Here is a 26,810-nt window from a genome sequence, read left to right on the forward strand (position 1 = left end):
TGATAGCAGAAAGACATTTTATTTATAGATGGCTAACATACAGAGTGAAAAGGGGATTTAACTATTCCAAAGGAAAACATGTTCTACCCCAATGATTTAAATTAACTACAACATTACAAATCATAAAGAAATAACACCTTGACATGTTCTCACTTCAGTTTTAAGACACCGGAGACTCTTTCAGTTGTAAAAGAATGCCTTGGGCCATTAAATCTTAAAAGATTCTCTCAATTACACAAGGTAATTTACAAAAGTACATGGGTGATCTCAAAGGGTTCAGAAGTAAAACATTAAAGTCTGGTTAGCAAAATGCATATCTCATGCTATCGTTTATAACAAAAAGCATATATCAAGGTAAAATGTAATTAGTTTCCTCTTAATATTTCAGAGCATCTTCATTATTCACAAATGGGTTAGCTTAGCACTTTTGACACCAGTTTGAATAGACCTAAAGTGTCCGATGTACATACGTGCCTGCAGAGGCCATCTCATGATAGTGTCGGACTTAAGCTTGTAAATACTATTTGTAAATAACTTTCTTTGGAGTTTGAATATATAGGAATGGTACATACCCTGTACTGGTAGTGTTAAAGATATATTATCCAATGTAGCATTAGCAAGAATGTCTTTTAAAATCATGCAAGTTTAAATACCCTGAATGTCCTCTGTCTATGAAAAATCTTCTTGTGGCTCACTGCAAAACTGAAGGAGGTCTGGTGAATAGTAAATGAAAACAATATATTTCATTGGATACTACGGACAACAAATATGCATATCTTTTTAAAATAAGGAAACCAAAACAAGTGTTGTTTCACACAGTGTAAAATGAGGGAAAACAAAATCAGCAATCAAACACACTTTTCTGTACAACAACCAGTCAAATGTTACTCCAAATGAAATGGAGTAACTGAAAATAAGCACCCCCCCCAAACATCCCACTCAAATCTTTTCATTTCCTCTTGCCCATTTATACCTAAATGGACTTGTGCTCAGGTGTGAAGATGACAATGAAAACAACAACAGTTTTACCTGTTTAACCTCATAAACAAAAGCCATGCATCTGACTCATCTATCCAGGCCAGAATGTCTACAGAGTTTTAAGAAATTCTACCAATCAATCTGAATCTTTCCTCCCGACTTTACTTAAGCTTGGGCATGCAAGCTAGGCCATCAAGGATTGTACTTATTGCATTCGGCAAGGCTTAAATTGGCGTGATTAGGTTAGGGCTGTGTGTGAGGAATGGACGGCTGCATCACAGAAGAAGTGTACTCCAGTGAGGGGCTGTCTGCTGGATGTGAGGACAGTCGAATTTGTGACAAACACACGGACTGGGTAATAAGGTAAGGTAAGGTAAAGTCAAATGCATTAAATATTTCCGTACCTTGGCGTTTCAAACTGGTCTAGTAAAACAGTGGCCTTTCACAACATTTTATTTGCTTGCAGTGGTTCTCCTCAGGTTGGTACTACATTAAGTGGAGACCTGCGGTGATGTTAATTGGAATAAGTTAGGTTTTACCAACAAAATGGGACCTGGGAATTAAGGAATCGGATGTAAATTGTCAATACTCTGAGCTTGGCAGTGGGATTTGACCATGTGTGTTGATATCTAGGTGTCAAACTACATATTCGGAATAACACCCCACAAACAACGGCTGAAAATGTTTAACAGCTTAACACACCGTCTTTGTGTAGTGCACAACCAGACCCAAAACTAACAGAAACTGAAAATAAAAGGCAACAGTCAAAAAAACAACATCAACAAAAATACACCTACAATGTAAATGGACAAAAAATATATATGTATAATATATATATAAAAAGGTAAACTTTATGTGCTTTTCTTTTATTTCAAATATGTGCCGCAAAATTATTTATCTCACAACGCAATGGAAAACTAAAAAGACCTCCTCGAACTATTCCTCTCCAAGAGTGGCTGCTGATCCATTGGTTTCTCCTTTCTCTCTCTCCTCCACCCATTCGCCCTCCACCTCTCCCGGGTCGACCTGCTGTCCCGGAGCGAGGGTAACGTGGAAGTTAGGCAGGAGACATTTGGGCTCCGGGGAGGGGAGAGAGAGCTGGGGAAGTAGGTGGCCCACCCTGATGATGGTTGCCAGCTCCTTGGCGCTGCAGCTGGGTGTGGTGGTCTCGTAGATGTCGTGGAAGTTGTTGTAGTCCACCTCGTAGAAGCCCTTCTCCAGGGAGAGCACGGGGGTGAAGCGGTAGCCCCACAGGACCTCTGTGTCCAGGTAGGAGCTGCGAGCCTGGCAGGTCATTCCTGAAAGAGGGATGGGGGTGGGGACGAAACGAGAGAGTCAGGCACAACCAGGAAACCAAGTACAACATCAAAGTTCTGCTCCACTCCAGAGAGCCACACTGAAAACATGCAGTTTAGTGGCACCAGCCTCTCAGTTACAGTTCAGCCGCCCTAACCTGTTAAGTCAGGAAGCCAATGTGATTGTTTTCTACCCACACTGGACTCATTTCAGCTCCTATGAAAAGGGTACTGTACTGGCAGCAGTCACAACATGATTTACTATCGCTTAAATCACTCTTACTGAGAGATATTGTCGCCCCAAAACAATGCAGGAAAAAAGTACAACCCACTCCTGTAATCTATGAAACTTTGGTTTTCTTAAACAAATTAAACACTGTGAGGTTTCCTTCTCACGAGCTGGATTTAAAAAGCATCAGACTCTCCGTACTCGAACGCCATCCTTAAAAATCGTCTACTCCCTGAACGAAACAAGCAAAGTCATGCTTCATCGTGGATTCAGCCCACTAGTAAATATGGGTGTTCAGATCTGTGCTGAGATCCATATTCTATTAGTAGTTAATAGTTTTGATACTAAATAAAGCTGATGGGAAATATTCCTGATGGGAACATTTTGTGCAGAAAGGGCAGGGACAGTATAACTTTGAGATAGATATAACATAGATACTATTTCCAATCACCAAAAAACACTCAATCTGAAAACATCTTCTGATCAACAGAACAATAAAGAGTCTTGTTAATCTATCTGAGGAAAATGCAGTCCAACTGACAGGTCCAATTTAAACTGCCTTTCTGATTAACTTCACAGTAACACTTAAACAAGAAAAATCAAATGAACTGAGGCAGCAGCCACACCACATCTCACTCGTAGGTGTTGTCACGCTGTAGGCTTGTCAGCCCACTGTCTTGAGCGAGCTTTGATTCAATACGAGGCTCATTCTCTCCGGACTCAAAGGCTGTATATGACTTGATCAAAACCCCTGAATGAGTCTGGTCTAGGGAAAATAAACACAGCCTTAGAGATAAATTTGTGCAGCTTAAGCACAAAATAACCTGTAATGGAAATGCAGAGCATTACGCGTGAAATTAGTGGCCACCGGAGAAGAGACTCTGAGGTCTTTTGTGCGTTTATCTGCACGCCTTTTTCTGCAGTTAAAGGCAAAAAAATAATAATCACCTTTCCGTCAAGTTCAGTACAAAAACCTCAATCAAAGCAAAAGCCACGGAGGCCAATATTGAGGATTTAAAAAGCTAAACTTTGCATCTCTCTCCCAGCAGTGCTCTTCTCTGCCCAAGCAAGCAATAATAGTTTAGTCTACAAACCTCACCTTTGAAACACGTGCAATATTGAGACATTTTAAAATTACATAACTTAGCACACCTCTGCAAAACAATGATGCATTTAAGTCAAAGTCTTATAGGATATGTGAACAATTTCAATGCAGTTCTTCCTACATTTCACTTGCCAGAACAGAGATCATGGGAAAAGTCCACTTTGTCACGATGCACGCTTGAGACTTGAACACCCAGGGCAGGTCATTCTCTTCTGTAATGATAACAGACTTTCAAAACTACTGTGTCTCAAAGCTACTGACTCCTAACTCCAAAACAGGCCAGAAGGTCTCTCTCTTCGGGGCCAATGTTTTGAATGGTTGATCTGTAATCTGCCACGGGTTACGTCTCTGTTGAGCTCAACCAGACTTCTGTTCCTCTGTCCAAAACGCAACTATTGGTAGCAGCTGCACATACGACTGATGCAATTGAATGAATACAATCCAAAAGCAAATCTAAACATCTGCACTCTAATTCAATCTCATCATAGGGGTGCAGGAGACAATCAGCATGAATTAAACATAGAAAATATGATAGGGACCAAAACATATAAGGAATACATGTAGAATCCCAAGTGTACATTTGCAGATCTGCAGAGCTTATCTCTGGGGTTTAACAGGGCACTGTTGCTAATGAGATTGAGTTGCTCTGTGATAATGACTATTTCCATATCTTTAGCTTTTTATTTTATTTTTATTACTGTACTCAAACTGTGCAAATCTGGGAATTGACAACTATTTATTCATTGCTGGCATTTCCTGGTTTGTATTCTTAAGAAGTAAAGGAAGGTGTGGTTAAATACACTGTGTGTGTGTGTATGTGATTGCTAATTTAAGTGTAGAAAGCAAACATCTATATTTGTTTCAGGCACAATTTCAAATGTTTTATATTCACAACTTTCAACTTTCAATAATGGCAACTATAATAATAATATCGCACAACAACAGCTTCACATTGACTTATTTTTGTGTGGCTACCCCAATATCGATTTTGGTATTTACTAAGGGAACAGATTTCTGAAGTGGACGCATACAGTGTCTAATTGTATTTATACACTAAATATTGTTTGATTCCTTTGGACAGCTGTATATATTAAACATAATAAGATAAATAAAAAGCTAAAGCCATTCAACGCCAGTTCCAGCTATCTGACTCGGTTTTCAGTCTGAGAAGCGATGCTTTATGAATGAAAATGAAATGAAAACGTGCTTTTCCTTCACTGTGAAGTCTAAAGTTCTTTCAGGGGTGTCATAGTTTTAAGAGTGGATTTGGCAGGATCTGGGGACACTAGTATGTACATGGAGGAAATTAAGTTATTTTTTCTTTAAACCCTCCACTGTTAATTCCATACAGTGCTCTGTACATGTGAAACTCTGAAGTCCAAAATCCTCCTGAACTCTTTTCATAACCCATCAATTGTCCGGTCCTGGTTCCGGTGTTTTTCCCCAAAACTTGTTTTCTAAACAGTCCTTTGAGATGACCTCCATTGGTTGGGCTTCAGGAATCTATATTGTATTGTAGTGCATTGTATAACCAAGCTAACAGAGGACACCAGTTTCGGAACGAGGATACGCAGTTCATAACTCCGCTTGCTCCACTTCTCAATTGCATTACGTCTATCTGTGCCTTGACCTGCGGCTCCTGGCATCTCTGTTTCAGATTATGAGCAGTAAAAATAGGCTGCGATGGCCTCGTCTCTCGTCTGCGTGTTAGCGACACCTCCCCACCCTCGGCTCAGATCTGCGGTGTTTCAGCTCGCCTGTTTGATGCCTCCGAGTGCTTTGGCAGGGAAGCACACAAACCTGTTATGACAAACGGCAGGGCCCTGGGGCGAAGGCCTAGTAATTATTATGTCACTTGCAACAGTCCTGTCTTCCACAGTCTGTTGCACAAACATGGCTTTTGATTAATGGAATATCTTCTTCTTCTACGTCTACTTCTCCGGCTTCATTCTTGTTCACTACACAATGGATTCCACAAAAGGAAAGGCACAACTCAAAATCTCCCTGCTTTCACCGGCACATGGCCACACCGAGTCCCGTTTACAAAGGCTGACAAGAGCCCTGTTGCCCGGCCGTGACTGACGTAGGGAATCAGAGTGGGTTGGGTGACGGCCCAGTGCCACAGCAGCAAAGTGTTTTCTGTCGCGTCTCCACTGGTCAAGCATAGTGTAATGCAATTTCACGGTATGATCCCATCTCCATAGGAAAAGGTGAAGGAGGTCTTCAAAAAAATAAAAATAAAGCCTGCTGATGCATGAATGTTTGCAAAGGCATAATTTGCTGTGTGAGATTAATTGTGTTCCAGCAGATTTAGCATGAGAACACAAGCATCATCACTTAAAATGTACACTCAAGGCAACCTTTCTTCATGAGCTACACGGCCAAAGCATTCATCACTGTTCTTAATTAATGAATGTAATAATTTGTACTCAGAACAGTATACAGCGATGCTCCATTTTGTATCCCACTGTGAACAGCTCAGGGTGCGATTTTGTTCCCTGTGCAGTTTATGTAAGACATTATTCCTAAAATTAGGAGTTTTTACTTCCTGCTTGAAAAAAGAGTTAATGTACTGTGACAACAATGTTCTCACAATCTGCTTTCTCAGTAATGGATAGAGAGAAGTATAGGTACAGAGCCAGGAGTCCAGGAGTGAACAGTAGCGCAGTTTCAGTTACTTTACTCTGTGTTTTATATTTTTATTATGACTTCTTCAGTGTAGTAGTACAGATTTGGTTTCATAGAGTTGTAGTTGAATGTTTCCCACATGCTTACAATGTTGTTCAACAAATATTTTTCATTCTGTGCTTCTATGTCAACGTCTTTTCAGGGACTTTTGAACACTCGCTCAAGCTCGAGAAAACTGTAATGATTCCAGTTGATTGGACTGAGATGAATCAGGCAGTCTGTAGCCTCTGGACTCCCACTCAATCAATTAAACTTAATGAATCACCGAATAACGGTTTCAAATGAAGGACAGGCATATGTTTGACCACATCCATATACACGTACTCCAAATCTTTCTCTGTAAAACACAAGCAAATATAATTATAAGTGTTTGCTGTTGCTCTCAGCCTGACTGACTTGATTATTTTTATCCTGTATGTTTGATGGAAAATGATGGAAGTGATAAAAGAATAATATGACCCTAATTTTGTTGAACCCTGATCTGTTTATACTGTTGCTGGACACGCTAACAGCACAGTGTAGCGTTGGTTAAAAAGAAAAATAAATAGGAATAAAAAGCAATTAACTCTGAGGGTTAAGACTGTGAATGTGTTTTTATTCTCTAGGCCCCTCAGCTATAAATATACAGATTTTCCAATCAATATCTTGTCCAGGCCATTCCAAAGCTGCCTTAGCCCCGGCCGGAGATGTTCATAATCAATTGGGGTCCTTGAAATCTGTTTCCTAGGGTGTTAAACCTGTTGTTTCTTCATTAATCAGTGATTTGATTGGGATGTAAGTTAAATCCCCATTCGACAGATGTATATTGAGAAAATAAAGAAATCCACTTTGCCTCAGGCTGTCTTCAATGCGATGGCTAAATACAGATAAACATGAAGTCTTTCATTTACATGACAATATTATGCACAAAATAAAAAGGAATTACAATCATAGGCCATGCCTTGTGGATGATCTGTTTACAGATCTGTCCCTGACCGTTAGTTACCGAACACTGAAATTATTTGTATCTTGGATGGGGAATTTGTGATGATTGTCAAGTGTGTTGGCAGTTGGGACTATCATAATTATTTGAAGCTTGCTTTTGTAAGTTACAGTTAAAAAGACAAATAAAAAAGAACAAAATACACATCCAATGTTTCCTAAATGTACATGCTTTCACTGAGCCTGTAAGTCTTGAATTATGTTTACTAGTTCTCTCTTAGACTTGCATATTAGGTCTTCACAAAGTCACTTGGGGCACTTGAGTTAAAATCTCTATAGCCGCACTTTCTGTTAGGGACAATCATAATTGGACAAAAGTGTATTTTCATCAATGCAAAACAGAAATGAGCTAAACAAGAGTCCACACAAGTGCACCATTTAAACTGAACTGTCCCTTCAATCGACTTTTTAACGAAGCTGTAAAGATTTCGTTTAGGATTGCCTACGGTTAATTAAAAATAACGCGGAGCTCCTATCCCTTTAAACATACATCTGGAAAAGGTTGAAAGTGCCGAGGTAAAGCCAACAACGGGGTTTGGTCAACCATGAAACAAAAGACTGCTCTTACAAGATATAAGCATAGACAGGATTTGTAAAACGAGCAAAACGCCAGGCCAAACGAAGCCATGGCAATCTCAGCTGTATACAGATACTAAATAAGGGCTGGGATTTGATACCAAACTGTCACAAGAGCACGTGATGTCTAAAAGAAGAACAGGGCAGCCAATAAAGAAGCACCCATTCACAGATAAGCACCTGACAATGACACTTCAAGGACAAGTATGTACTTTGACGTGTATTCATTACCCTAATTGCACACGGCTGTATTTAAGCAATACAATACCACCGATTGCTACAAATTTCATGACCAATTAAGTCAAATGAATACAGTCTGGTATGATACATTATTTTTCATGAAGTGAATCTCAAAACAGGTACCATTATATTACCCTGCAGCGGGGAAACTCCAACCAATTGATTTGATATATTTGGCACATTTTAAAGGAACAGCCTGTTTCTGTACAGTGTGTCACATTTTTATGTAGCCAGGGAATCTCTTTCTTAATCTTTGTATGAATAAAGTAAATACAGAGTCAAAGTTAAACATATTTAATAAAATTCTATAGAAACAAACACAAAATAAAAATAATCTCTCATTATATCTAATACTAGGGGGAAATTCACAATAATTTAAACACCAAACATTTCTAACAGAACATTTATTTGAACAAATGTAATGGAGGAGCACATAATGATATGAGGAGCCTTCAAATAAAATAAATAAAAAGGGTATTCAAATGTTTAATACAACATTTAATGGCAATTAAGGTGAAGTATATAGCTCTAGATGTTTAGAATGCATAGCAGGGGAAAAATGGGGGTTTATAAGTCAGTGCTTATCCAGTAATACAGACATAGCTTTTCATTAAGATTAAACACACAATTTTGCTTTTCCTGATATGTAACCATGGGCTATCTATCAATATAAAAAAATGCTCTATTAAGGAAAATGTATTAGCAAAAAAATTTTTATCGTTGTGCAGAAAATTAAAGTCCATATTTTCTTGCTAAATTAGGCATACAGAGATGCTCATCTTAAATCACAACTTCAAATTAGATTTTAAGCCGACCTGGAGTTTTCCTGTCAGGTCATTTAACTGACAAATATCATATGAACTGTTGCCAAAACCAATGCATATACACAGTGGCTCCCACAAGCATACAAAAATGAACGGAAGTGCATTCATGTCCAGTGTGTACTGCTCAATCTGCAGTCACAACATAACACTAGCTTACCAAGGTTTTAATCATTCCTGAAAGTTTCAGGTTAATGCATTGTGTTCCTTGTCCCCTGTATTGAGGCTACAGTGAGGCCCTGTACACTGATTGTTCAAACATATAATGAAATAAATCAAATTTCTGTGGCCCACCAAGAGACAGAGAGGACAGACATTCTAATGCCAACTTCTCTTTTGACCAATGAGACTTCCAATGTGATCAGTACCTTTTAAACATCAACGCTTACCTGTGGCCTCCACCATGCCTTCCAGGATGACGACAATCTCGAACTCCTCCTTCTCCATCTGGGCCCGGGACAGCTCCCAGAAGGGGCTCTTCTCGTTGATCTCGTGCGAGATGATGAGTGGTGAGACCAGGAAGAGGCGGTCGTCGCCCGTGTCGAAGCCCACGTTGATGTCCGTCTGGTTGAGGGGGATGAACTCCCCTTCCTTCGTTTGCTTGGACTTGATGAGCTTCGCCCTGATGGAGGCCTCCACAATGTGCGAGTTCCTGAGGTCCCCCACCCGGAACATGAGGCACAGCTTGTCGTCCCTGACCGAGATGACGGCCTTGTGGGAGAACATGAGGGTTTCTGCCCTCTTCTTGGGCTGGGAGATCTTTACAAACATACAACCCACCATCAGCGCATTGACGATGGAGCCCAGGATGGCTTGGATCAGCAGGAGGATAATCCCCTCCGGGCAGTGCTCAGTGATCACCCTGTAGCCATAACCGATGGTGGTCTCAGTCTCTATGGAGAAGAGGAAGGCAGAGACAAAGCTGTTGAGGTTCTCCACACAGGGAGTCCATTCCTCCTCATCACTATGCTCCAGGTCTCCCCGGATGTAGGCAATGAGCCACCAGATAAAACCGAAGAAGAGCCAGGTGACGCAGTAGACCAGGGTGAAGATGAAGAGGCTGAAGCGCCACTTGAGGTCCACCAGCGTGGTGAAGAGGTCACTGAAGTACCGGTAGGTCTCCTGGACATTACCGTGGTGGACGTTGCACTTGCCATCTTTCTGGACATAGCGCTGCCTGGGTTTCTTAACCGGATCGGAAATCAGACGGGTTCTGTCTGTGGAGATGTGGCCCAGGTTTTCCCTAGCTTGCTTTGGGAGCTTCTTCACCTGTAGTCAATATTAAGGACAGCAATGACCGAGATGCTTAAGACTCAAGAATTAAGTTCAAATAGGCTTGAGCTGCTCCCTACTCAGAAGTATGGGATTGGCCTAGAAAATAATAGACATCCCAAGGGATTTTTCTGCCGGTCTTTTCGTGGTACTGATACTAACTTCTAGAAACAAAACTGGAGAGAGGCTACTGAAACATACGTTCGTTACAATCAAGTGCTCTCCAGGACAACCCTCATTGATCATCCGAACACCATGAAAAATATAGACTGCAAGGAAAAGTAGCATGTTTGCCAGCGTCACATTTGTCTTCTTCAAGAGTTACCATGAAGACAAATTCCTATACCCTAGTGACAAGAAAAATAAACCTTTTCATGTTTGCATTCAACACAGGTAGACATCTTTATTTCTTTTTTTTTAGGGAATAAATGAGACCTCAAATGAGTCCCAAGATGATAACAGCACAAAACTTTTCTGCTATTCCTATGATTTGGTTCCCCTGAGAATCCATGAATACGAGGGGAGAGCTGGATCCCCAAAGTCACAGATTGGCAGCCTTCCCCTGCATCGGCAGCTGTACCCTTCACGTATTCAGTTCCCAGTGGGGGACTGACATGCCTGGCTGGCCAAAGCAGCAGACCGTGCACATGCAGGCGTATGGTCAAGGCAGCTGTGGTTTTCTCTCAAAACTTCTCAGAAATGTGTGCTGGTAACATAGTTCTTCCCATGATCTGTAAAGCACCCATATTTTCCCAATTTTCAAGGGAACAAATAAACACAGGAACAACAGAAAACTCAAGATGAACACGTTCAACCATGAAAGGAATTCAGGGCATCTTCACTTCTATTACAATATAATTCATATTTTTTGGTTGGCACTGATAAACAGTAGTGAGCCACATCAACTTTTACAAGCTTTGTACACTTGTATGTTAATGCTGAATACGGGGCACCAACCAACTTCAAAATAAAGATTGAGGTGACGTAACCATATCTTTCCATAAGTTTACCAGCTGATTTAGAGCTTGAAATTGAGTTCTGACTTCAATATTCACATTGCTGTATCCAGTATGCATGCGTGCCCTTCAGAGAAAGTCTTTAGCAAGTCTGAGTGAACAGGCCCTTCTCTGTGCCGTGCGTTCTCCCTCTGATGAGCATAGAAACTCACCTCTCTGGGGGTCACCCTTATCTCCATGTCATGGTCCATGTGAACTCGCGAGTCTCCAGCCATCTTCATCTAGAGATGGACACCTGGGGTAGACACAGACAGACAGACAGACAACCAATCAATCAATCAACACCTGAGGGAAGAGACAGACCAACCAATTACCAGTTCCCCTGTTACTGTTTACTAGGACAGTGCACCACTTTGAAAGAATGCATGATCTTGGTTATGAAATGAGAAAAAGAGCAGGAAGAATAGATGACTAATTATGGGGGGGAAGAAAGATGCCTGACTTGAAAATGAAAAGCTCTTCTACCCCCCTGATTTAGTTTCGTATTTGCTTTTCAAACACTAAGCTTCAGCTGGCCCATCTTCACAGCTCACCTTATCATTTTCCTCGGGGAGATGCCACATGAACAGAAAGTGCAAATCAGTCCCGTCATGAACAGTCTTGCAGTCAAAGCCATTTAATTACACCCCCCCACCCCCATCCCCCGACAAACAACAGTGCAAATTAAATCTGCGGTAATTTAGCAATAAAACCAAATGGGGCAGAGGAAACCATCTGGTAATATCTACCTTAGAGAAGGATGTAAATTTGAGATTTTGCCAATGATGCTTTGCAAAACATCTCTTATATATTTAATATAATTGAATTGCTATTGAGTGACATTGCACTTATATTACTGAGCTCTCATATAGACAAACTCGTATAGACAAACAGATGCAATTGCAAATGTTGCTGTTATATCTAAATTATGTCATTTCAGTAAGTATTTACAAAACACAAACAAATACAATCTTTACCTATGGAAGAGCACGTCAGACTTGATAAGGAATCTGGTTCTTCCTCTTTTTCATTTTGAGATACAGCACCTTTTGATCCTTTACAAAATCACAATATTTGAAAGAGGAATCACTTTCTCTCGTGATTTTTAAGAAAACAGAGTTGGCATGGTTTGTAACACATGACTTTGTGGTCTTTGTTGAAGGAATTGCATTAATGTTACAAATGAAAGCTGTTGTTTTGTTAGTATGTGTTGGTCAGCTTCATAACATGAACTGATTGTCCCCCTAGAATACAAAAAAAAAGTTTACAAGGAACCAAAATGTCAAATGAACAGGGCCTCAAAAATCTATAGAAATGTAATACACCATCACCTGCCCTTGTTTTCACAAATGGATTTTGCGCTCTCATTTATAAATCATACTAATTTAGTTTTGGTGATCTTGTGACCTGGAAGGAGTGATGTTACTGTTCATTCCTTTTTGGGGGGTTTTGGGGCACACTCATACATGCACACACGCACACGCACACTCACGCACGCACACACGCACATACGCACACGCTGGAGATCTCAAATAAAAATATGACAGCAGATTCATAATTTCGTGCTGTTATGAAATATTATCTGGCTGCAAGAGTTGGGGAAAAGAAAAGGTTATTTGTTATAAAGAAACCAGAACCAAAGGAAACAAACAGTGTTTATCGTGTCATTGAGACACGGGATGTTGCAGCAGTCGAGTGTTGTGGTTCCTTGATAACAAAGCTAATCTACTTAACTTGCTGTACCAGGCTTGAAACAAGTGTGACAACAAAGATACCTCTCCAAATCACTAGGATTCTTGTGCAATATTTCTGTACTGCTACTGTTCAGCTGATGGTGCTAATAAAAAAAACCTCCATCTAGTTTTTCTAGTCACTTCCCTTTTAAAAAATCTCAACAAACAAAAACAGTAGATTATTATTATTATTATTATTATTATTATTATTATTATTATTATTATTATTATTTTTTTTTTTTATTATTTTTTTTATTTTATTATTTTTTATTTTATTTTCTTGGCAGACGCCCTTATCCAGGGCAACTTACAACATAAGTGCAAACAAAGTGCAAAAATACAGAGAAGTACAAGGCATCAATCATTACAAATTCAATTTGGGTAAAACAGCAATTCAAAATACATTTTACAAATTCCAATTTACAATTTACACAAGTACAGTAAGAGACTTCCTACATCCTGGACGGTGAAAGCTAAGTGCTGTCAAGATGTAGGGTCACAGACAAGGGCTACGGGAATGGGAGCAAGGAGGAAAACAATCAAGAACGCAAGAAGCATAATAAAAACTGTGAAGTGCTATCTAGCAGGAATAGAGGACTAATATTACAAGTGCTGTCGGAAGAGATGCGTCTTGAGTAAGCGCCGGAATGAGGTCAAGGACTCTGCTGTTTTGACTTCGGTGGGCAGGTCATTCCACCATTTAGGGGCCAGGGATGAGAAGGAGCGGCTCTGGAGGAAGGAGAGTGGAGAGGAGGCAGAGTTAGCCTTCTGGCACTGGAGGAACGCAGTGGTCTGGAGGGGATGTATGGAGAGACGAGGGACTGAAGGTAGCTTGGTGCAGTGTGGTCAAGACAGCGGTAGGTGAGGGTCAAAGTCTTGAACTGAATGCGTGCCGCTATCGGGAGCCAGTGGAGGGAGCGGAGCAGTGGAGTAGCGTGTGTGAATCGTGGCAGAGAGACACCAGACGAGCCACAGAGTTCTGGATGAGCTGGAGTGGGCGGGTAGTAGATGCAGGCAGGCCGGCCAGGAGGGAGTTGCAGTAGTCCAGGCGGGAAAGGACCAGTGATTGGACGAGCAGCTGAGTCAAGTAGTCGGTGAGGAAGGGACGGATCTGGCATACGTTGCTCAGGAAGAATCTGCAGGTGCGTGTCAGCGTGGTGATGTGCTGGGTGTAGGAGAGCGCAGGATCGAGGGTGACTCCTAGATTTTTAGCGGAAGAATAAGGAGAGAGTGTGGTGGATTCCAAGGGGATCGAGATGGGGAGGTCAGCAGAAGGTGAGGAAGAGTAGGGGAAAAAGAGGAGATCCGATTTGGAGAGGTTGAGCTTGAGGTGGTGCGAGTGCATCCAGGCGGAAATAGCAGACAAGCAGGAAGAGATGCGTGAGGGGATGAGAGGGTCAGAAGAGGGAAAGACAGGAAGATCTGGGCATCATCAGCGTAGAAGTGGTAGGAGAAACCATGGGAAGCGATGAGGGGGCCCAGGGAGCAAGTGTAGAGAAAGAACAGGAGGGGGCCCAGAACGGAGCCTTGGGGAACGCCTGTGAGGAGAGGTTGGGGGGTGGATGAGGAGCTTCGCCATGTCACTTGGTAGGACCGGTCACTGAGGTAGGAGGAGAACCAGGTGAGAGCAGTCCCAGAGATCCCAAGGTCAGTGAGGCAGGAGAGGAGGATGGAGTGATCAACGGTGTCAAATGCTGCGGAGAGGTCAAGGAGGATGAGGACTGAGGAGAGGGAGGCCGCCCGAGCACGGCTGAGGGAGTCAGTGACAGCCAGGAGAGCCGTCTCAGTGGAGTGAGCTGTGAGGAAGCTGGATCAAGGAGTGAGTGTTGGGACAGAAAGTCCAAGAGCTGACGGTGGACCGCCCGCTCGAGAGTCTTGGAGAGGAAGGGAAGTAGGGAGACAGGGCGGTAGTTCTGAGGAGAGGTGGCATCAAGGGTTGGTTTCTTGAGCAGTGGGATGACAGCAGCTTGTTTAAATGCAGAGGGGAAGCAGCCAGAGAGGAGTGAGGAGTTGAGGAGGGAGGAGATGAAGGGGAGAAGATCAGGAGCGGTTGCTTGGAAGAGACAAGAAGGGAGAGGGTCCAGGTCACACGTTTGTGACGTAGGAGGAGAGCAGAAACTTCAGCATCTGAGAGAGGTGAGAATGAAGAAATGGAAGCTTGGTTGGTGGGAGGTTTCGGTGTGATGGGAGATGAGGGTGGAGTATTGAAGAGCCTGCGGATGTCTGCAATCTTGGAGGAGAAGAAGGAGGTGAAATCATCAGCAGTGAGAGATGGGGGAGGGGGGGCAAGGAGGGAGGAGAAGGTGGAGAAGAGTTTGCGAGGGTTGTTGACAGTGGATTCGAAGAGAGATTGGAAGTATGATTTCTTGGCTGAGGTGAGAGAGGACGAGAATGTGGACAGTAGAGAGCGGTAGAGTTCAAAGGCAGCTGGGAGTTTGGTCCTTTTCCACTTCTGTTCAGCGGCACGCAGACTAGTTCAGGTTGCGCGGAGAACAGCAGAGAGCCAAGGCTGAGGAGGGGAGGGACGGGCAGGTGCACGCGCAGGTGCATGCAGAGAGGAAGGAGAGAGCAGGAAAGCAATCGGAGAGATCGTCATGGTTGCCTGTTGTTGCTGTTGCTGTGCAGCGTCTCCTCGCAGTCTTCTCCTCGCTAGAGTCCCCGCAGCAAGAGTCCCTGCCCTTTGGAGATGGGTCCCTTTTGAGTCCCCGCAGCTAGAGTCCCTGCCCTTTGGAGATGGGGCCCTTCAGACAGGGGGGCACTGAAGGCTGCTGGCGCTGACTGCTGGCGCAGATGGGTGGGGGGCTGTTAAATACTTCACCTGTAACTAACGAGGACAGTGCACACCTGTGTTGCGTTGAATGACACAAGGCTGGTCAAGATGGCCCTCCCTCCCACGCAGGACTGCTAATAGCACAATTACTGGCCGCTTAATATCTGAATACAGACATACACAGTGCCAGATACACGCAGTTACACTGAACAATAGCTCGTAGTAATGTTAAACAAATGCTAAATAATCACAGCCTACATAGTGTAACGCTTCTGATTGCAGACAGGGCGTGTCGAGTGCGCTAAGTTACTGGCTAAATTCACTAACAAACAGTCGCTGCTTTTCCAGATTACATTGTACAGTTTGTATTACACAATATTAAATAAATGTGCGAGAGTGTGTGCAGCTTTTGTTAAAGTTTTTTCACTAATGCAGCAAAATCCTCGTTATCATCTGCCGTGATTTTAAACAATTAACTGCTAGAATTGAAGTCAAAAGCTAATTGTGTTGACATTGTCAATAACAATACAATTAAAAATAAATAAATAGTAGTAGTAATCACAACAACCACATTTTCATTTAGTTCTATAAATCACAGAGAATATAACATCTCATTTCCATTGTTTCCTTTCTACCCCAACGAGCTGCTTTCAGACAAGAAGCAATATCTTGGAGAAAGTGTTAAAAATGGATTTTAAACTTCCCCGACTGAGACAGAGAAGTGTTCTATGGTTCCCAGTGCGTTGAGTGCTGTAGATCTTTTTTATTGGGTTGATCTGATATATGTTGTTGGCTTTGCCCACATTGCAATCTCATAGCTGGACCCATCTATCCCCGCCACCCCCTTCACTAAACAGAACAAATGTCACTGTCACCACCTGCTTCTCCCGACCATATCTCTCCTCTGCAAGTGTCCGGCATAGTTGCGCTTCAGTCTTATCTGTGACTCGGTAACAACACTCTAAGGTCACAGTGCAAATTACTTAACATTTTTTGGAGTAAACACCAAGCTTGGCCCCCTTACTGAGGATTCTTCTAGTCTACCAACTAATAGTAAAGTCCTCCGGTTTCCTCCGCCAATGGGAAAATGGCACACCGTGAAAGATCATCTGGACTGTGTAATGTCACTCCGCGAGGCTTCTCCATCACATTCCAATTAGTAATGCAGATGAAATGATCACGCCATCAAATACTGTCAAAACTGTTATAATTAGCAACGGCGTTCCCTGCATTTCAGTCCTCGATTCCTCCCAGGCCGTCCTTTTTACCGAACGCTGAGTGGACAGTTTAAATCTCAGTGCCAGATTCACGGCTAATTTAGCAGCTTCAGGGAAGATTGATTGAGAGGTAATGGAATCTCAATAAGCCCTCACTGGTGTTTTTAGTTCATTACAATATGGCCTCATGAAGACTGAGGACTGAAACTTCGCAGTCCTTATCGAGCTCCTATTCGCTTATTATCATGATTTATGATTGGTAGTTAAAAGCAATACATCAACATTAGGAGGCCAGGTCTCACTGTTCAATTACTGTCTGCCTGGGTGTAGCTGTACAGTAAGGACTGCGTCTCAGATGAGCGACAGGCCAAAGTATGGTAGGATCTTCCAGAGAACAATGCAAACAGATTCAGAACGGTTTAGCACTGGTGCAAAAGTACAAAAGTACAAAAGTAGGGATTTTGCAAAGCAACCGAATAACTCAATGCAGCTTTCTTAATAGTAGTATTAAAGAGAGAAAGGAATCTTTCAGGTTAACAGAACAATACTCATTTGTTGTATTGCGACAAAACTGAACGACATTTGATTGGCACCAGATTTGCTGGTGGATCTTCCTTCAAATGCTTTTTACCCTCAAAACAAACCCAAGGAAAACTCTTAACTACAAAGTTCTCCTGTGAGGACAATCAAGTCAGTTACAGTATTTTAAAGATGATAACGGAAATTGGAAAGCTCCTTTAACGAAACAAACTTGCTAATCATGAAAGGCACTGTCATCAAACCAGAGGAGCTTTTCCAGATCTGCAGGGACACACGCACCCGAGGACACAAATGGAAATTGGGCTTCAAGGCATTCAAGACCGAAAACAGGAGACACTTCTTCACACAGAGAGGTGTCACAATCTGAACAAACTCCCCAGCGATGTGGCTGAAGAGACAATTTGGGAACATTCAAAAACAGACTGGATAGGATCCTTGGATCACTTAGTTATGAATGGACACCAAACGAGCACGATGGGGCGAATGGCCTCCTCTCGTCTGTACACTTTCTTATGTTCTTAAGTGTGGAGTTTTACTATTGATATCAAACTGAGATGAATGAATCACAGCCATTGACTACTCAGTTCAGCTGGGATCATTTTTGAAACCCCAGAGCACTTGCATAGTTAATCCTTTTACATACACTGTGTCAGCTCCCGGCACAAGAGAGTCGTGACGCCAGCATGAGAGAAATGGAAAGTCTCAGGTGGATTTGAAAGTCTTTGCTAAGCCCACCTTTCAGGGATCGTCCCCAGCTGTGCCTCTGCCTTTTAACTGCCCTTCATTGCGTCCGAGTCAAACCTTAGTAATGTAGGTTCCCCATTAAGTACTTACCGGACTCTTGTGGTTACAAAAGACCAAGAACAGATAGATTGTTTTTGCAGTTTCATTTGGTGAGGTCCAGCGTTTATTTATTTACAAACACAACACTGCACTAGAGACGGTGACAAACATGAGCCTGCTGAATTAAAGTGTTAGCAGCTTCTCAACCAACAACAGCTCCAAACAGAAACCTAAGGACTGCAACGCAAATCTTTTTTATTTTTGCAAATCAAATGAGGGACGCAGATTTAATCCTGTCATACACATCCCATACATGTGAATCTTGCTGGAATGGTCACAAGTAAACTTGTATTTTTATTCCTGGTATGAAAATAAATTATTGCTGTATAACAAGTGCATAAAGTATTTAAAAACTCAAGATGACAAGCAGATGTGGTAGTTTTTAAATGCTGGTAAATAATGGTAATTTTAAAGGCTATCCAAACTTTTCTCTGAAGCCTGTGAAAGCTGAAGCAGGATTAACACAATTTCTATTCGAATGCTTAATTTTCCATGCTAATCATGCAGATGATGATCTTTTGAAACATCCGCTGGTATGGCAAATCTACAATATTACTGTAGTGGACACTTAAACAAAAGCTGTAAGACACCACAAAATTATAAAAGCACAGTGTTGAAATATATTATCCTCAAGCATTTGAAACATTGAATTTAGATGCTGACCTTTTACATTTTGTTCCACTATACTGCCATTCTGCCACCTCTATGACTGGTGGTTTTAAACAGACAACATTTCATGTTACAGTTTCACTGAAAGTCAAAGCAAATCTTCCTCGTTTCATCGGTTCTAATGCCTGGTTAAACAGTGATAATGATAAAAATAAAATCCCTACAGATGAACAACGGTAATGTAAGCAGCAGTAAAAGATCTATGTTGGTAATTTTAACTAAACTACTTTTATAAAGAGGTCTGCATGGATGGCTGAACATCTGACAGAAAAATTGCACTGCTGCAAAATAGAAAAAGAAAAAAGAACAGGAAAAAAAAAGCCCAGACCACTTTTAAAATGAGGAATGTGATCCCCAGAGCTTCAGGCTTGTCAAATAAATATCTGCAATTAATAATTCAGGAAATAATCTGATTTCAGTTCCTATTTAGAGTCCCCCCCCCCCCTATTTACTTAAAAATCATGGACTGCCTTGCCTTCCCTGAGACCAGACTGGAAAAATGTGCAAATGCTCTCTCTCCACAACACAGAGCTCCAGGTCCAGGGCAAGATTAATGGCTTTTTAAATGAAGTTGCTTTAACGGTAATATAATTTCAGATCAAAGGAATATCAGTCTATTATTATCATATTTTTCTTAGCAGATGCCCTCATCCAGGGCCACTCACAATTATTACAATATATCATATTATTACTCATTTGTAGAGCTGGATTTTCTACTGGGGCAACGTAGGGAATGTACCTCACTCAAAGGTACAACAGCAGCATCCTCCACCTGAGATTTAACCCACAACTGTCCGCTCAGGAGTTTTGAGCCCTGAGCACCACACCACACTGCTGTCTAACAGCAATTACACTGCAAAAATGCAATTGTGCTTCTTTTACAGGGGGGTCTGGCTACAATTTGCTGATTGCATGTTAATTGCAGCAGTTAATGTCCAGCAGTTACACAAACACACACCGGCAAAGCAGGAAAGAAAGCACACATTCAAAGCAAATGAGATGTGGGTTTCTTAGGTTATTTTTTACCATCCCAGAAAAAGGTTTTTAGGTTGTTTTCTTTGGGTTAGGCAATACCACAGACAACACATGCATTCCCCTGGTCAAATATGAAGTTGAAATTGTTTAGGAAATGTGTCCCAACCAACGATGACAGCAAGAGCAGAATATTAATGTCAATGCAATGACGGGTGAGGGGTGACAAACTATTCATATGATTCTATTAGCACTCATAATTAGATTTTTGTTTCCCAAAGTATCGTTAATCATTAACCTCATAAACATGAAGAAATTCAGTCAAAGTTCCAACGTGAACAGAGAAAAACAAAATGAAGATATAATAATCTTTCTCCGTCCTTTTTCCTGCTCTTTCGTTCACGGCCCTGCAAAAGAACAAGAGCTGGCTCCCATGTTATCTAGAAGAGTTACTTTGATAAATGCATCCTCTGCTCCCTGGTCTGTATTAAGTTAGAGCAGGCGGTTTATTGTAAGCCCCTCCGTGATACAGCAACCACTGAAACTAGTGCACGACGTGAAAGTTTGCAACAAAGAGCTTACAGATATTGCAGTTTAAGACTGAACGCTTGTGGAGAAGTGCAGAGTGTTCCACCATGGCGAAAAGCAACATTGTATCAGAGAAACTGTCATTAAGCGCATGCACAGATATGAACCTTGTGTGTGTTCGTTTCTCTTTTGCCTTCAGATAATGCTACTACTATGCAGTGATAACTCTGCAGCTACACACTCAAACAAACAAAAACATGAATGGGCAAATAATCCCACATCGGATGGGGAGCACAGCAATCCCCGTTTTGTAGTCACTCCTGACTGAGGCAGTTTAGATGCCCTCACTTACCTTCAGTTTCCAGCAGATGTAGCCTCCAGGCATTCGTCGTTGCATCGCCGGGCTGCTGAGCGAGCTTCAGCGATCCTGGGCTGGGATTGTGAAACAGCAGCCCCCCCCGCACCCCCCTTCTTCTGCGCACACTGCTGCCCGTAGAGATCTAGCTCTCAAACCGGGCTTTCCTCTCTCCTCTCTCTCTTTCTCAGGGCTGGTCTGTGTGTGTGTGTGCATCTCTGTGAGCACGGCAGCCTTGTGCGTGTGCGTTTTGCGTGCTTAAGTGAGGAATTGTCTTGATCCGCAGGGAGAAAGAAAAAAGTAGATGGAGAGAGGGAGAGAGAGAGAGAGAGGGAAGATGGGGGGGTTTGAGAGCAAGAGAGAGGAGGTGCAATATTGTAATCAATTTGCTGTAAGGCTGCAGTGGTTTATGGAAACAACCACAAAAAATGAAATCAAAAATCAAAATAAAAGATGAGCGTGCATGTCTTTTAGTTGGAGAGGGGAATAGTCAAAGCCAGGCTGAGCTGAGGGTATCTTCGGTTTGAAAGAGATCATTTCAGATAGTGGAATCATCAATCACTTCAACATTATCTGCTGAATAGACACAATGGCAACACTTCGTTATATAATAGACTGTACAGCAAATCTAACATTGCATGGCAGCAGTCTTAATATACACGAGCACCACTTCACAGGTCAAAGAGGTCTAATTGATGACTTTGGCATCCTTGTGCCTGAATTGGTTTCCCCTCTATACCACGAGGCCAAGACATGCATCGAAGTGGCTCATGGAGAAACGAATTGAATGTTAAAATGCTATCTACTTGTAAAAGAGGTGCCCATAATGACCCGAGGAGGGAAACTACAACAAAATAGCTCTCCTCCAGCTTGGGTATTCCCTGAGCACCCTGTAGTAATTATGTTCTTGAGTCCGTGTATTGATTATCAGACTCTGGGAAGTAAGGAGGTGGACCCATCCAGTCTTACTGCTAACAGACAAGTCATGCCTGCTGAGCACAAACAGCTAATTAGAACACCTCAGTCGTAACAGTGCTTTTCTCACCTTCATAGAGCAATAGCCTATAGTCAATCCATGGGTGTAAAGTCTTGGATCGATTGGTGTGAATGAAAGCAACGATGTCTTGTGTGTCTGTAGAGAAAGTGTTAAATCTGTCTTTTATCACCCCAAAGGGTGTAGAAGATGCATGCCCCATTTAAAGGGCGTTGAGAAGTGGGTATCAAGATATACTAAAGAACACCAAAATGTCCAAAAAACGTCCAACCCCGTGCCTAAAACTATCGCTCCATGATGCTTGAGACAGTCACCTGAATCCCCAGCCTAATAAACATTGCTGTTCTTACCACATCTTTTTAAAAATATCATTTAAAACTGATTTTCATTTCAAAAGAGCAGCAAAAGACTGCTCACTGTCTTGCCTTATCTTCAGCCACGCGTTTCCCATTGCAGAGCCTCAAAATTAACCAAAATGTGCCGAAAGAAAAGGGAGACCGTCAAGTGAAACTATCCAAACATGACCGACAGGATAAGATCACTGCATGTTCACAGATTCCTGGAATAAACAGCTCTTGTGAAAGTAATTTAAAGTTATCTTGAGCCTTATAATCAGTATAATTATAAACAGGTACGCATTTCACTTGATGGATTGTTCTGACATTTATTTATTTATTTTTTTAAATTGATTTTTACACACAGGATGGATACCTGAATTATTGCCATTTCACCACAACATTTAAGTTTTAAAGTTTTCAGTATGAACCTCCTCAGTAAATGTAATCTGCAGTATTTTCTGTAACTACATCTAACTGATATGTAACTTAATATTTATGTATTGAAAGGAATATGACAAATTGACAAAGATACATAATTAGATAAGTAAATCGAATAATAATAATAGAGAAAAAATAACTCAAATAATTCAGAAAATGACGACAGTTTCAGACTTCTGTCCCAGGGGATGCCATTGTTTGCACTGATGTCAGATGCGCATTACTTTTAATCATTGACAGCTAACCTACTTTACAAGCAGGAGTTGCTATTTAATAAGTGAATAAGAGAGCCCAGATGAAATTAAATGCATAGTTAAGAAAGGTGACGTGTTCGTACACTCGAAACACTGACAGCGTGTCAAGACTATAAGAAAACATTCATGGGCCATCACTCATCGTGGGGTGCCTTCACTCTTGGACTCTACCTGACCTTGGGGACAGATTGATGGAGAGAAACTGCTTTAATTCAGCGCCACGTCTTTTGCAACGTCCCTGTACTAAAGACTGGAGAGTGACACTTTCTGGACAGAGCTGGTATAACATTTAGCAATGGGGAAGGAGGTGGAGGGAAGGGATATTCTTGTGCTAAGTGATTCCTGGAGTGGGAAGAAAAATAGCAAACATTGGATTATCTTCAGTATTCCTGGACATGTTTTTAACACTATTTTAAAGTTCCATTTCACATTCCAATATATAAACACTATCAGTTGGTTTCACAGAATTTGCTTAGCACTATTTTTTGATTCCTCTACCTAAAACAACACTGGTTAGTGACTTGAGATAATTTATGTCTGTTAAACCAGCCCTAATAGTTACACATTACGCCTGTATGTTTTCTTGGATGCATTCAGTTGCAATCACATACAGTGTAACTTCCAAACCTCCTTGACTTTTCTCTCTCTATTTAAAACATATTTTTTTGCAAAGATACACACAGATAATTTCACTGTGCACAATTTCATTAAAATTCTCTTTATGCACTACTGTTTCGTTATTCATTTGGGGGTATTTTTGACTATGATTCATTAAAGTTGTGAATAACTGTTTCTGTGCTCTCTATAGACCATTTCAAACTCTCCATCAGTCACACTTCCCACTGATTGCCTCACACTATTAATAATTAGCACAATTAGTACACTATTAACTAATTTGCCCCAAGTGTCTATTTTCAAATAAGAACTATGTGTGAACTTAATAGATCTATATTTTAGGGGGGGAAAATACATTACCATTACATTATTTCATGTACTGCAATATAACGTGGTCCCCATTTCTTTTAAAGTAAATTTGATGTGAATTTACAAATGATGCATTCAAGTCACAGTCTCTGCACATATTTGGGAGATTAAACAAACATGTAAAGAAATGTAAAACTGTATTTTTCTTTAAGAAGATTAAAAAAAAAAGATTATTCAGTTTGATGTTTTCCATAACTCCCTGCCATCTAACTCACGATGAGCTCAAATGCTCCTACAGATGCATACAGAAATTTTAAATTACAGTGCAACAATATACCTTTTGAAAAAGCCCACAGACAGTTCCCTTAAATTGTAAGCTCTGTATGTTTCCCTACGAAGAGAGAGAGTGGCATCTTTTGCAACAGAGGGAATGGCGGAGTTAAATATCTGATCTGAAAGCATGCCCTATCTGCAGCAGCCTTCTGGGTTGAGAATAATCCTGTGATTCAGAAACTGGTGTGGTCCTGCAGAAATGGAAGCTCAGCACAATATTTCCATCTACCTCTTGTGAAAAGAAGCCTGGCCCGTTTTCTCCGGCACTCGAAATTAGCCCAGGCAGCAGAAGTCGCAGATCAGAAGCTCTAACGCCGGAAAGGGCCATGGTTACATTTTGAACAACATTAAACACAATTCGAACTCTGTCAAAGGTCTCCTGAGTCACCCCAGGGTGTTGGTGTGCATCAGGCATTCCATGGCAGTAATGTCTGTTTTATAACCTTTGTTGGATTTCTTTTCTCTCTCTCTTCCTTTTCAAACATAGTAAGTTTCTCAGTATCACCTCTGTGCCCTGTTTTCCAAAACCCTTTGAACCGCAACAAGAGCTCCTCATTTGCATGCTTAATAGCACACTTAAACTGCTGGAATGCCCTTCATTCGGTATAAAGATAAACTAATATTTTACCGTTCCTGGTGTCAAGCTATTACTTACTCCATGGATTAGCCTACGTGTAACACTTAAGTTAACCCATTAAATGCTCATACCAGTGGGAACCGTAAGTGCAAAGACAGAATGAATAATATGCTAAAAAGAAGAATGTAGTTTTAAAATAATCCAGAACACAAGCAAATGATCTACATAATAAGTGCTTCTTGATACACTGGTGTAGAATGTATAAGTCTCCCATATATACACTGAACAAAAATAGAAATGCAACAATTTCAAAGATTTTACTGAGTTACAGTTCAAATAAGGAAATCATTCAATTGATATAAATTCATTAGGCCCTAATCTACGGATTTCACATGACTGGGAACACAGATCAGCATCTGTTGGTCACAGATACCTGCATCATGCATGCAACACATCTCCTTTGCATGGGGTTGATCAGGCTGTTGCTCTTCAATGGCTGTGCAAAGTTGTTGGATATTGGCGGGAAGTGGAACACGTGTGTTGCTGGTGTGGTCACACGTGCTCTGCGGTTGTGAGGCCACTTGGACGTCCTTCCAAAATCTCTAAAACGATGTTGGAGGCGGCTCATGGTAGAGAATTGGCAACAGTTCTGGTGGACATTCCTAGGGTCAGCATGCCAATTATACTCCTTCAAAACTTGAGACATCGGTGGCGTTTTAGAGTGGGCTTTTATTGTCCCCAGCACAAGGTGCACCTGTGTAATGATCCTGCTGTTTAATCAGCTTCCTGATCTGCCACACCTATCAGGTGGATGGACTGTCTTAGCAAAGGAGAAATACTCGCTAACAGGGATCTAAACAAATTTGTGCACATCATTTGAGAGAAATAAGCTTTTTGTGCGTATGGACAATTTCTGCGATCTTTCATTTCAGCTCATGAAACCTGGGACCAACACTTTACATGTTGTGTTTATACATATTTTTCAGTATATAGAGTAATAATATAGAGCACAGTATACATGTACACTGGGTACAGCAAGGCAACGCTAGTACAAAGACTTGATGGACAACTCAGTCTTTCATAAGTTCAACCTGCGCCCAACCTTCCAGTCTTACCACCCTACCCATCAGAGTAGCTAATGGCAGCTGCCTATTAGCATAAAATAAAACATGACAATAGAGACCTCCCCCCCTCTCCCTATTCCATGGTAGTGACTCCGATTCCTCACACCCATACCTCGAAGGTGATTAAATCATCCCTCCCCAAAACAAGTTAGATAGGTTGTCTTTATTAATGGCTTCCGCGATACAGGACTGGTAGACAGACCGTCTCCTCATCAACCTTGTGTTATGCTATAGATACCAGAGACCCCCCGCTCTCAGCCATCTGTGTCCCCCCCCCCCGTGAATCGGGACAACACAAGAACATGTGGGGGGAGACTGGACTTGTCACAAACGGGAATTTTACTGGAGTGGAATTGACTTACCTAGTCTCAGACTGTTTTATTCCTTACACGTACATGTCTTGAAAATTATTTATGTGACATTGTTTATTTTGTGATGATTTAGTAAGTGGCCCTGGGTAAGGGTGTGTGCTAATTAGCTACCTTACTAACTAACTAAAGGGTTAGTCTCTCCTCATGAAATCAGAAGCGTTGTGTAAATAATGAACAGGTCAGTGTTTCCTGTCGACTGAGCTCTGAAATTAAGCACCAAAACTATTAAGGTATCTCTCCAACTGTTCAGATTTATGTTCCTTTACTTCTTTATCTGAACCTACATATACTGGTAGCAATTTAAAGTGCTCAATTGGTGTCCACACTGCCCAGTGTCTCTGCTCTCTGAAAGGGATTGCCAGTGAATAACTGGTCAGTTATAACAACTTGTTTCACACAATCAGAGAAATAAATTGGTCGTTGAGAGACAGATGGGGCATGTTTAACACCAAGTTTTGTGTTTTCTATCATATCTGGTTTTACAGATCATATTTTATGCCAACAGTAAAAAAAATGTGTATCTGTTTGTTTTCTTCTAATCGAAAACAATCGAACTGATCATTGATTTCATAATTATATAATATATATAATCACAACTTAATTATTCAATAAATAAAAGCAAATTTTCACTACCAAGGTGTTTTTAGTGC

The 26,810-nt window shown here is 41.4% G+C and overlaps 1 protein-coding gene across 1 annotated transcript; it reads right to left on the bottom strand.

The window, feature by feature from the left end:
• On the bottom strand, nt 1-20,976 carry kcnj5 (potassium inwardly rectifying channel subfamily J member 5). The gene is made up of 4 exons (XM_066709687.1): nt 20,805-20,976; nt 11,354-11,436; nt 9,303-10,182; nt 1-2,276 (listed from the first exon to the last, which is right to left on the bottom strand). The coding sequence occupies exons 2-4, from the start codon at nt 11,420-11,422 to the stop codon at nt 1,915-1,917; spliced, it is 1,311 nt and encodes a 436-aa protein (XP_066565784.1). The 5' UTR covers nt 11,423-11,436; nt 20,805-20,976; the 3' UTR covers nt 1-1,914.
• Nucleotides 20,977-26,810: the final 5,834 nt, after the last annotated feature.

This window comes from Amia ocellicauda, chromosome 1 (genome assembly GCF_036373705.1).
Source record: "Amia ocellicauda isolate fAmiCal2 chromosome 1, fAmiCal2.hap1, whole genome shotgun sequence".
Taxonomy (NCBI): domain Eukaryota; kingdom Metazoa; phylum Chordata; class Actinopteri; order Amiiformes; family Amiidae; genus Amia; species Amia ocellicauda.